The sequence below is a fragment of the Nuphar pumila genome, chromosome 15 (genome assembly GCF_984573655.1).
Source record: "Nuphar pumila chromosome 15, dmNupPumi1.hap1.1, whole genome shotgun sequence".
NCBI lineage: Eukaryota > Viridiplantae > Streptophyta > Magnoliopsida > Nymphaeales > Nymphaeaceae > Nuphar > Nuphar pumila.
The window spans coordinates 1,677,451-1,690,304 of NC_143263.1; the positions used below are offsets into that span (position 1 = coordinate 1,677,451).

Consider the following 12,854-nt stretch of genomic DNA (forward strand, 5'->3'; position numbering starts at 1 on the left):
CCAGAGTGTCCCAAGCCTAAATGGCCCAGGCTCTGGTTCAAGCTATAGCACTACACGTACACACATAAACTGGTTTTGTCAGTCTCCCTCTCTCTTTCAAGTGTATAGGCAGCCCTGTTCATTGGAACAGTTACCAGCAAATAGTGATGCCAGAAACCAAGGTAGTCTGCATCATCTCCAAAGGTGTCACATCTTCTATATATAGGCAGCCGTATTCATTGGAACAGTTTCCAGAAAATAGTGATGCCAGCAACCAAGGTAGTCGGCCGGCACCATCTCCAAAGGTGTCACATCTTCTAATATTCTATATATAGGCATCCCTATTCATTGTAACAGTTTCCAGCAAATAGGGATGCCAGCAACCGAGGTAGTCTGCACCATGTCCAAGGGTGTCACCTATTCTACCAGTATTCATCTTTGGCATGGTTGGAAACCTGTGGTAGCATGCTCTTTGGTTTGAATATCCTTGGTACTACTAGTTGGTTCAATTTTAGATCCAGTCTGACCAAAAACCATCCTTCCGACCAGCAGATTCCAGTGTCCTATTGGCCTGAAAGTGGTAGGCACTGACCATGATAGCTGGTGCCACCCTACTGGTTCCCTTCTAATTCATCACTGGACGGCAGTGAAAATGCTTTCAGAAACATTTTACATATCTGTGCGCGTTTACAATACAAAGATCACAAATAATGACATTCAAAAATATATTCATGTGGAAATAAATCACTACCTTCCACTGAGGTGTAGACTCGCCTGTCAGAATTGCTTCATTTACTATTGCACTTCCTGCTAGTAAAAGCATATCCGCAGGGACAGATCGATCCTGCCCATTCTGACCAGAAGAGCGCCCAATAGAAACAACATCTCCAGGAAGAAGGTCCATTCCAGTAAGCTTCACCCACCTATACAGTGAAACAGAAAAATCTCAACAAAGCAGCCATCTGCAGTGATAAGATTATGATACTATTATACTAACTGCTATCAAGCAAAAGATTCCATAACGTACTTCCCACAACGATACACCATAATAGTCTGACCATCCACCCTTACACGCCTAAGCTCGGTCAATGTTTTCAATCGGCTCTTCACCATTGTTGACTCAAACAAAAACAGCATGAACAAGGTGAATAAACTGTAGTACCAATACTCATCAAGACACCAGAGACCCACACAAAAGACCTAAAAACAAGAAACATACCAAAAAATGTCAGCAAGTATAACTTAACTCAGAGCTGAATACAAAAGCTATTAAGAAGCTACAAACTACTTGCCTGGAACACAAAGAAAGGTTCCATGCAATGCTCCTTCATCAATTTTTGGAAAGTTGGTTGAGGGTATTCAAATCTACACAATCCAAGGACACCAGAAATTGGGGCATTCAGTTGATTGGCTTTAAATTAAACACAACTAACCTAGTCTAACATTAACTAAATAACAAGAAAGAACTAAAATATTAACGAAGATCAAGTGGAAAATGAACCAAGTTCAGTAAATCAGTGTTGCATGTCTCTCCCTCCTGAAGTGCATATAGCTTGCCTTTTTCTAACACACTATCTTTCTGATTCTATGTTATCCTCTTCTCGTATTTCTCGAAAGAGAGATGTAAACATGAACCCTCCATTAATCTTTTTAATGGTATCAGATACCAAGCAAAGATCTGTAATTGCAGATCTGAGACAGGTAGAGGCAAATTGCTTATGCTTAAAATTTTCAAAAGCAAGTTTTCAGAAAAAACAATGAAGTAAGAATTCACAGAACTTCCAGATTGGATAGGATCTGGATCACTCAGATGATTGATGCTGGACCCAAAAATGAGATTAGATGAGCCAGTACAAGCCTGAAATGAGGCACTCAAAAGTTAAAAACAAACTTCTGTTAAATTGTATCAACTCATGTATATATATATATATATATATATATATAGCTTTATGTAGCTCCAGGGGCATTTCTGTTATTTTCCATTTTACGCATATTCACACTTGTGAATGTGCATGTAACTTTTCTTCTTTTTTCTTTTTCTTCTTTTCTCTTCCCTTTTCCTTTTTCTTTTTTTCTTTTCTTTTCTTTATTCCTTTTATTTTTTCTTTTTGACTAAAAGTCAAAGGAGGGGGAGACGTTGAACCCCCCTCCAACGGTTAGATTTCTAACCGTTGGAGGGGCTCCAACGTTTAGTAGGAGCCCCTCCTTTTGGTCTCCTCTTATATTATAAATAGGGGTGTATCCCCACTATTGTAACTCATTCTTGTGGGAGCCTTTGTGCTCACCTTTGCTCAATAGATTCAATCTTTTGCATTTTAAGTGTTCTCTTTGTACCTTTGTGTACTTTTGTTCAAGTGTTCTTGGTGTGTCTTTGTACACATTCCTTTTGTGGAGCTTCTGCTTGTAGTGCACATCTTTGAAGATATTTTTACAACTTCCATGTCACAGTCAATGTATGCTGCGTATTTTCAAATTATCTGTTCCTAGAGGTTTTTTCCTCAAAAAGAATAAAACTCAAAATATCACAATAAATTGAAAATTATCAAAATGAAATAACATGATATTTTCATTAAAAGATTTTTTCCATATTTTAATTGAAAAAGCTTGAGCTCTTCCTCAGAAAGAACCATTTTTTGGAGCTCAAAGAAAATACATGAAACATCAGCAATCTTTGCAACCAAGTGCATATTCATGCATCTAATATGCACTTCTTCAACGATATAAAAGACAGCTAAAACCTCAAAGATTTCAGTTTTCACAATAATATGAAGCAAATGCATGACTTTGAGTATGCCTCTGCCTTGTAGTTAGTCTAGTAGAGTCTAGTATTCCAAATGCCTATGTACTACAGTAGAGTCTTTCTATGTCACAAGGGGCGCTTTGCACCCCCAAAGTACCCATGCAGATGTTAATATATATATATATATATACACACATGAAAAATGTTGGCTACCCTTGTGGGTTACAAACTCATTAGGTACTATTTGGATGCACCCAAAACCAGGTTTGGGCAAACCTTGGTTTTCAACCGAGTTTTGCCTCAGTTTATCAGGTAGGGGGGGCTATTCCCACCCCTTTTTGCCTCTCTTTTCCCTCTACCATGGGATGCCTCCCCCACTAATGTCTTACGACCTGCTATTTTCCCATCTGTGATTGACCGAAAAACACTAATTTTTTTTTTACGTTTTTTATTCTTTTATAGCTAACCAACCATTTCCTGACCAGTGGCTGGCCGAAAAATGAGCCGGTTGTGCCTCATTTTTTATATATTTCTTTAGTTTTTTTAGTGTCCGGTCATTTTCCCGCCAGCTACTAGAGATGGCAGTGGACCGGAGAAAAATGGGGCCCCGCCGCGCCCCGTTTGGACCGGGGATGGAGGACATGAAACGGGGATGGAGGCGAGGATGGAGGTTAAAATCAAAACTCATGCGGGGATGGAGGTTAAAATCAAAACTCGTGCGGGGATGGAGGTTAAAATCAAAATTCATGCGGGGATGGACTTATGCTTTCCCCTGCCCCGTTCCCGTCCTCGTCCCCGATCCCCGTTAGTGAAATAACTAAAATACCTTTAATGATTTAATAAAATTTCATATAACTCCCTTATATATATTCCTAATTTCTAACCCTAAAGCTAAAACAACCCTCTCTTTCTTTGGGTCACCACTTCTCCAGTGAGCTCTCCTTCCTCATTTCAACATCCTTCTTTAGGGATGATAGTGGACCGGAGAGAAACGGGGCTCCACCTCGCCCCATTTGGACCGGGGATGGAGGTTAAAATCAAAACCCGTGAAGGCAGGGATGGAGGGCAGAATTTTGAGACGGAGCGGGGATGGAGAACTTGTCCCCCGCATCTGCCCCTAATCCACTGCCATCCCTACCAGCTACTGGCCGAAAAATGGCCAGGCCCAGCCATTTTTCAGCTGGTGCCTGGCTAGAAAATGGCTGACACTATTTTATTTTGTTTTTTAACCTTTTCTATTGAAATTTTTAGGCTAGGCGGCCATTTTCCGGCCAACCATCGACCAGGAAATGGCCGGCCTTGGTTTTTTCTTTTTTGAAACCATGTTTTTGGTCACCGAAACAGCCTGAAAACCATGGTTTTTTCGCAAACCAAGTTTTTCCCTTGTCATCCAAATAGGGCCTTAGTTGAAGAAACTCATAAGAAGACGTTGTAATGAAATATGCGGAAAAGAAATGTATGTCCTACAATGGACATTCACACATAGAAATCAAAGAACAAGTCCAAAAGAGGACATACACAAAAGCCAATAATGGCTAGAAAGCATAAAATCTTATAAAGGCACAAAGAGGCTTGAAGAAGCCACACTTACAAAGGGAGAGACCCCACTTATTTATAGGCAAGAGAGGAGTGAGGGAGAGTTAGAGAAAAGAAAGAGAGAGGGACCATTGGGAATCCCAACAAGGAGTCGTTGGGCTCCCAACGGTCACAATTGTGACCGTTGGGGGCCCAACGACTCTTTGTTGGGGCCCCCAATGGCTGTGCATTTAATGCACAAAAAGTACAAAAAAAAGGAACGAAAAAGAAATAAGAAAAAACAAAAAAAAGAAAAAGGAAAAAGAAGAAAAGAGAAAAAGTCTATAATGCCCCTATTGAGCGAGTTTACAGAGCTACCCCTTATCGGGTAGTGTGTGATAAATAAATAAATATATATAGATATAGATATATATAGATAAATATATTGATTACATATATTTTAACACCCTCCCTCAAGCTTTACGGGGATACAACCGAAAGCTTGTTGAGAAGAAACATGAAACGAGGAGCAGCAAGAGCTTTGGTGAAGAAGTCCGTCAACTGGTACTCGGATGTGACGTAGGGCAGTGCTATGGTTCCTTTTAGGTATTCATCTCGAACATAGTGGCAATCCATCTCTATGTGTTTAGTACGCTCATGGAAGGTGTGATTGCTTGCAATATAGATAGCACTCTTGTTATCGCAACACATCTTCGAAGGAATTGAGATGACGATGCCCATATCACAGAGAAGACTTCTGAGCCACACAAGCTCCATGGTTGTAGTGCCCATTGCACGATACTCTGCTTCTGTTGAGGATAATGACACTTTATGATGCTTCTTGCATCTCCAAGAAATCATAGAGTCACCTAAGAAAACACAAAAACCAGTGGCTGAGACTCTATCATTGGGATTTCCTCCTCAATCAGCATCCGTATAAGCAATTAAATCAAGAGATGATGAAGAGGAAAAAAATACTCCCTTAGTTATGGTGTTTTTAATATATCTGACAATCCTTAAGACTGCACTCATGTGCACAGTTGTAGGTGCACGTTGAAACTGACTGACAGAGTGAACTGCATGAGTTATGTCTGGCCGAGTGATGGATAAGTATGTCAGAGACCCAACGAGTTGACGGTAGGGAGTAGGATTCTCGAGAAGTGTCCCATCTTCCAGCCTTAGCTTTGCATTGATAACCTCAAGGGTTTCTGTCTTCTTATCATCCGAAATTCCAGACTTGGAACAAATGTCAGCGGCAAGTTTCATCTGAGAGAGAATATACCCTCGGGGAGAATATGCAACTTTAATACCTAGAAAATATCTTAAGAAACCAAGGTCAGACATGTCAAAATTTTCTTTTAAAATTTTCTTAATATCATGGATTCCTTGCTCATCACTTCCAGTGATGATCATATCATCAACATATAGTAGTAGAATAACTACAGAGGACCCTGCACTTTTCACAAACAACGCAGTGTCAGTATAACATGAACGAAAATTTAAGCTAGTCATTACATTGCTAAATCTGTCATGCCAAGCCTTTGGAGCTTGTTTTAACCCATATAGTGCCTTTTTTAGTTTAAGAATTTTATTTTCACCAATAGATACTCCTTGTGGAGTATCCATATAGACCTCTTCACTTAGTTCGCCATTAAGAAAAGCGTTCTTAACATCCAATTGATAGATAGGTCATTTTTTAACGGATGCAACCGCAATAAGAGTCCTAACACTAGTCATTCTAGCTACGGGAGCGAAGGTTTCTTCATAGTCTATTTTGTACTCTTGAGCATATCCTTTGGCTACCAACCTAGCTTTAGAACGTTCTAATGACCCATCACTTTTAGTTTTAATTTTGAAGACCCATCTACATCCAATAGATTTCTTTCCAGTGGGTAATGAAGTTATTTCCCAAGTTTTAGCCTTTTCAAGGGCACTAAGTTCTAGTTTCATGGCTTCAACCCATTGAGGAATGTTTTTTGCTTCATTATAGTGTGATGGTTCATGATAAGAGTGTAATGCAATTAGGCATGCCCTATATTTAGGTGTTAGGGACTCATAGGAAACAAACCTATTAGGAGGATTGGAGATTCGGCTAGATCTCCTTAAAGAGGTTTCTTCTATGTTGGAATTTTGAGAGTATTTTTCTAAAGCACTTATGGGAGCTTCTTGACCACGCCTAGCATAGGTTTGAATTGACCTATTCTCAAAATTATTACTTTTATTTTCAACATTACTAAGAGGAGTATCCTCTAAATCATTAGGAACTTCCTCTTCGTGAGGAGTCACATCTTTTTGAGAGAGAAGATCAAATAAGAAAGCATATTCGCTTTCATCAATATCTTTATTTTTCTCAAAGCCGTTCTCATTTTCTAAAAAGGTAACATCTTTGGATATATATAGTTTGTTGCTTTTGGGGTCAAAGCACCTAAAACCTTTTTTATTTTCTTTGTATCCTAAGAACACACATTCGATAGCTTTTGGAGATAACTTATCTCTTTTATGTGTAAGGACAAAACACTTACACCAAAAAAATCTTAATCTATTAAAATCGGGTGTTCTTTCAAAGAGTTTTTCATATGGAGATATATTTTGTAGGGATGAGGATATCATTCTATTTATCAAATAAGTGGAAGTTAAGGCGGCTTCGGCCCAATAGTACTTTGGAATTTCTTTGGAAATGAGAAGAGTCCTAGTGGTTTCCAAAATGTGTCTATGCTTTCTTTCGGCTAGACCGTTTTGTTGAGGAGTCCTAGGACATGACCTTTGATGACAAATGCCATTAGTTTCCAAGTATTCTTGAAATTCATTTGATAGATATTCTCCACCGGAATCGGATCGAAGAATGGAGATATTACTTGAAAATTGATTTTTGACAATCATATGAATTTTTTTAAAGAAATTAAAAACTTCGGATTTTAGATTGAGAAAATAGATCCACACATATCGAGTGTAATCATCAATGAAAGTAACATAATATGAGTATCCTCCTTTTGATATGACCGGAGAAGGACCCCAAACATCTGAATGGACTAATTCAAAGGGTCTTTTGGACACAAATGTTTTTTTTGGAAAAGGGGTGGATTTCATTTTTCCAAAAATACAACTCTTGCAAAAAAAATGTTTCAAAATTTAAATTAAGTTAAGGTACTACCCTTACGTTTGGCACAAAAAAGTCTTTTGAAAAGTCTAAAGTTCCAAAACTTTTAACTTGTAAAGAGGTACCATTGGCGGTGGAAACAAAAGAATTTTTGGAGTTGCTACATACATTGGATAGTCCATTTTCAATAGGGGTCATATGAAAAGATGCTCCAGAATCAAGAATCCAAGAAAGCGTACCTGGAGGAGAAGAAGAGGCAATGGCGGCTCCCGAAGTTGACGGCGATTTGAGTAGAATTTGAAGTGCTTCGGATAGTTGAGCAAGGGAAAATGACTCTTTCCCTTTCATTGGCTCCTCCTTCTTTTGTGAGATTTCTTCAATACTAGCAACTTTACCTTTTGGAGGTTCATTTATCTTTGGACAATTAGGTCTTATATGACCCGGTTCTTGACAATGATGGCAAATGGCTTTCCTATAATTGTCATTATAGTTATTTTGCCTACCAAAGTGTGGAGGCTTATAAGCTTTCATATGATTGCCGGGTTTAGACACGACTAGAACTTCATCTCCTCCTTTAATCATGCCAAGACGCGTTTCTTGGCATATTTCGGCTATGGCATCTTCCAATGGAAGCGGTTTAGATCTATGAAGAAGGGAGGACCTAACTTGTTCATATTCGGGCCTAAGCCCATGTAAAAATTGGAAAAAGTGTTCTTTTTCCATTTGTTCTCTTCTTATTTCCACATCTTCACTAGATACCCATTTGGGTTCAAGAAGGGATAGCTCATCCCATAAAGGTTCAAGAGTGCTATAGTAATCTCTTACACTCATTTCACCTTGCTTAATGGTACGGATTTTTTCTTGGCTAAAGAATTGACGAGCAAGATCTTTTTGGGTATACATACCTTTCATAAAGAACCATGCTTCATTGGCTAGGCGGAATTTAGCAATGTTGAAGCAAATCTTTAGCTCCACGTTGTTCATGAACCATGCAAGAATTTTTGCATGCTTACTTTCCCAATCTTCTACCTTGGATTGGTGATCTTCAATAGCCTTCATGCGAGCATTTCCTTCTAGAGCTTTTTCTTGATCACCATCCATTTTCGTAAGTTGAAGTTGAGGTTCCCTAATGGTGCCCATAACATATCCCCAAAGCTTTTTACCTTTGAGGTTGTTCTCCATGGCGGCGGCCCACATCATGTAGTTAGTACCATTAAGCTTGAAGGAGAGATCAATCTTTTGTTCTCCTTCCATCATATAATCAAGAATGGAGGACAAACCAAGAGAGAGGTATAACTAGTCAACTAGCTATATGAATCAAGAGCACAACCAAGGCTTTGATACCATGTAATGAAATATGCGGAAAAGAAATATATGTCCTACAATGGACATTCACACATAGAAATCAAAGAACAAGTCCAAAAGAGGACATACACAAAAGCCAATAATGGCTAGAAAGCATAAAATCTTATAAAGGCACAAAGAGGCTTGAAGAAGCCACACTTACAAAGGGAGAGACCCCACTTATTTATAGGCAAGAGAGGAGTGAGGGAGAGTTAGAGAAAAGAAAGAGAGAGGGACCATTGGGAGTCCCAACAAGGAGTCGTTGGGCTCCCAACGGTCACAATTGTGACCGTTGGGGGCCCAATGACTCTTTGTTGGGCCCCCCAATGGCTGTGCATTTAATGCACAAAAAGTACAAAAAAAAAGGAACAAAAAAGAAATAAGAAAAAACAGAAAAAGGAAGAAAAGAGAAAAAGTCTACAATGCCCCTATTGGGCGAGTTTACAGAACTACCCCTTATCGGGTAGTGTGTGATAAATATATTTATATATATATATATAGATAGATAGATATATATATATAAATATATTGATTACATATATTTTAACAGTTTTGACCAAATCGGACCACATGGATGTGTTCAGCTTGAGGCATGAAAAGTTGCATGCTCAAAATGATAATTTTAGTGGTGCTAGTGAAAGGCATGTATACAAGGAAATAAATAAAAAGTGTAAGGAAAGGCAAGGAATCTGAAGGAGTTGATCGAGATGCTTTGGCATTAGGTGGTAAGCATGGCAAAGCAGCTATTGGAAAGAGAAAGATGGAGAACAAGGAATCTGAAGGAGGTCATGATGCAGGCCACGTTGGATGAGGAGTGAAAACAACATCCCACCGTGAATCGGTGTGGCCCAACTCTTTATTAATCTCAATAAGGTTCAATAATTAATGGGGAAACAATCAACAGTAAAAAAAAATGAAGGGAAAACAGAATGCAAATAAATAATGAAGAAACAAGAATGCAGGAAAGAAAAGTGACGGCTGAAGCTTTTCAAAAATCTCCCCCACGCAACCCTAGGCGTGAGCCTTTTAAAGGCTATTTACTGGACCCGGGTCGCGGGTCCAGACTTGGATCCGAACCGCGATCCGGGTCAACTTCCATCTGCTGCTGGTTTTGGGACGTGCGAACTCCACCACGCCTGGAGTAGGTGCGCAGAGGTACCTCCCTGTGTTGTGGCTCCGTCCCTGCAAGTGGGTCATACACGCGAGGTCGCTCATCTGTCCTTTGTGGCGGATCGGGTGGCACGATGGGCCCAATCGAGTCCTGCCCTGCATCATTCTCCCCTGGTTGGGAAGAAGTCGACTCTGACAACTTGTTGTTACCACAGTAAGCATATAGATCAGCCACGTTGAAAATAGGGGAAATATGCCAATCATCGGGCAGCTCAAGGAGGTAGGCATTCGAGCCCAATCGCTGAAGGATCCTAAAAGGGCCATACTTCTTAAGACTTAATTTGCTATAGGTGCCTACAGGAAAACGCTATGGACGCAGATACACCCAGACGAGTTGACCGACCTGGAAGTGGACATCACGACGACCCTGATCTACGAAAGCTTTGTAGGCCTCGTAGCTTTCAACAAGTTTGGCACGGACTTGTCTGTGAATGTCACGCATACATTCGATGGCATCAAAGGCATCCGGAGCTAGAGCTGATAGATCTGACACAGGGGCTAGGTCAACGACATGGATGGGTGACCGACCATACACTACTTGGAACGGAGATTTACCAGTAGAACGGTTAATGGAGTTGTTATATGCGAACTCGGTTTGGGGCAATACGAGGTCCCAAGTCTTGACATTTTCCCCCACTAGGCTCCGTAACAAATTTCCTAAGGTGCGGTTCACAACTTCGGTTTGGTCATCAGTCTGGGGATGATACGCACTACTGAACTGAAGCTTAGTCTTCAACAGGGCCCATAACGATTTCCAAAAGTGACTCATAAAACGTGTGTCACGATCAGAAGTGATTGTGTGAGGTAGACCATGGAAACGGGCAACGTCCTTGAAATAATATGAGGCGACTAAAGAGGCATCGGTGGTTCGCTTACACGGGACAAAGATAGCCATTTTGGAGAACCGATCAACAACTACTAAAATTGAATCAAAACGACGTGGTGTGCGGGGAAGGCCCACGATAAAATCCATGGATACGTGCTCCCACGGCCATTCAGGAATGGGTAACGGAGTATACAGACCACTATTCTGACGGTGACCCTTGGACACTTGACACACATGACACCCTTGGATGAATTTGACAACATCTTTGCGCATTTTGGGCCAAAAGTATCGTTCATCTAAGAGAGCGAACGTCTTATCATGCCCGAAATGCCCTACTAACCCTCCTTCATGTAATTCAGAAATCAACTGAAGCGTAAGGGAGAAATCGGGCACACATAATTTGTTCCCACGGAAGAGGTAACCATTATGAATACAAAAACAAGGGTCAAGGGTGCGATCTGAAGAGATGCACCCTTCCCAGACTTGGTAAAAATCAGGGTCCGTGGGGTATAATTCCTTGCATTGTTCGAAGCCAATGACCTGCACTGACATAGTCATCAGAAGGTTGTTCTTCCTACTAAGAGCGTCAGCCACCTTGTTCAGGGTACCAGATTGATGGCGAAGCGAAAAGGTGTACTCTTGCAAGAAGCTGACCCACTTGGCATGACGAGCACTCAACTTCTTTTGACTATTCAGATACTTCAAAGCCTCATGGTCCGTGTACAAGACAAATTCCTTATAAATGAGATAATGTCTCCAATAACAAAGGGCTTGTACCACGACATAAAACTCAACATCGTAAGTGGAGTATTGGCACCTGGCCTGAGTCAGCTTCTCACTAAAGAAGGCAACGGGTCTACGATTATGACTCAAGACAGCGCCAATCCCCACTTTGGAGGCATCACACTCAACCTCAAAGACTGCACTAAAATCAGGGAGAGCTAAGACAGAAGCACTGGTCATTTTTTCTTTGATGATCGTAAAGGCTTTTCCAGCCGCGGGCGTCCAATGAAAACTAGTACCTTTTAGGCACTCCGTGATGGGGGCCATGAGGGTACTAAAATTTCTCACGAAACGGCGGTAAAAAGTGGCTAACCTGTGGAGGCTACGGATCTCTCCTATAGTCTTTGGGGTAGGCCAATCGACAATCGCACGGACTTTTGCGGGGTCGGCCTTGACGCCATCAGATGACACAATAAAACCTAAGAACACGACACTGGACGTCATAAACTCACACTTTTTTGCATTGGCATACAATTTTTCCTTCCTCAAAATACCTAATACTTGACGCAGGTAACTCAAATGATCGGACAATGACGAACTATAAATCAAAATATCGTCAAAGTAGACAACAATAAACTTCCCAATACACGGACGCAAAACTTGGGTCATCATGTTCATGAAGGTACTGGGGGCATTAGATAACCCAAACGGCATGACTAACCACTCGTACAATCCATCACGTGTCTTGAATGCCGTTTTCCACTCATCCCCTTCTCGTATACGAATCTGGTGATACCCACTTTTTAAATCTATTTTAGAGAAAATGGAGGCACCAGATAACATATCAAACATATCATCCAAATGAGGAATGGGAAAACGGTATTTGACTGTGATGCGATTGATCGCGCGGCTATCGACACACATGCGCATGGACCCATCTTTCTTAGGAGTGAGTAAGGCAGGTACTGCACAAGGGCTAACACTCTCGCGAATGAAACCCTTTTGCAGTAATTCCTGAACCTGTCTTAATAACTCGGTGTGCTCGAAGGGGTTCATGCGATATGCGGGAAGGTTGGGTAGACTCGACCCTGGCACAAAGTCAATGGCATGCTGAACTACCATTGTCGAAGGTAATCCATCAGGTAGGTCATCCGGCATAATGTCGTGGAACTCCTCTAGAAGAGGGGCAACGTCCGCGGGAATGGACACTGACGAACTCATCACGGGCTTTGCCACCAGGGCATAACAATAGCCATCTTCCTGACAATGGTTCAAGAAAAGCCGGTACGAGAGGCCTGCGAGTCGGGGGACTCGCTCAGGTTTGTCCACGGTGGGAAAGTCGGTCTCCTTGATAGGTAGAAGGACTATCTTATGGCCATTAAAGATAAAAGAGTATGTGTTCTTGCGGCCATCGTGAGTTGTCTGGCGATCAAACCGCCAGGGACGTCCCAAAAGAATGT

The 12,854-nt window shown here is 41.1% G+C and overlaps 1 protein-coding gene across 2 annotated transcripts in view; it reads right to left on the reverse strand.

Annotated features, from left to right (window-relative positions):
* The window catches only part of LOC149814085 (putative manganese-transporting ATPase PDR2), a 47,382-nt gene that overhangs the window by 24,245 nt on the left and 10,283 nt on the right, over nucleotides 1–12,854 (reverse strand). For both annotated transcript variants that reach the window (XM_089990174.1, XM_089990173.1), the window contains exons 5-7: nucleotides 1,272–1,344; nucleotides 1,007–1,179; nucleotides 731–902 (exon numbers count right to left, since the gene is read on the reverse strand). In XM_089990174.1, coding sequence (XP_089846300.1) covers nucleotides 731–902; nucleotides 1,007–1,179; nucleotides 1,272–1,344 — 418 coding nt within the window. The remainder of the gene's footprint in view (nucleotides 1–730; nucleotides 903–1,006; nucleotides 1,180–1,271; nucleotides 1,345–12,854) is intronic.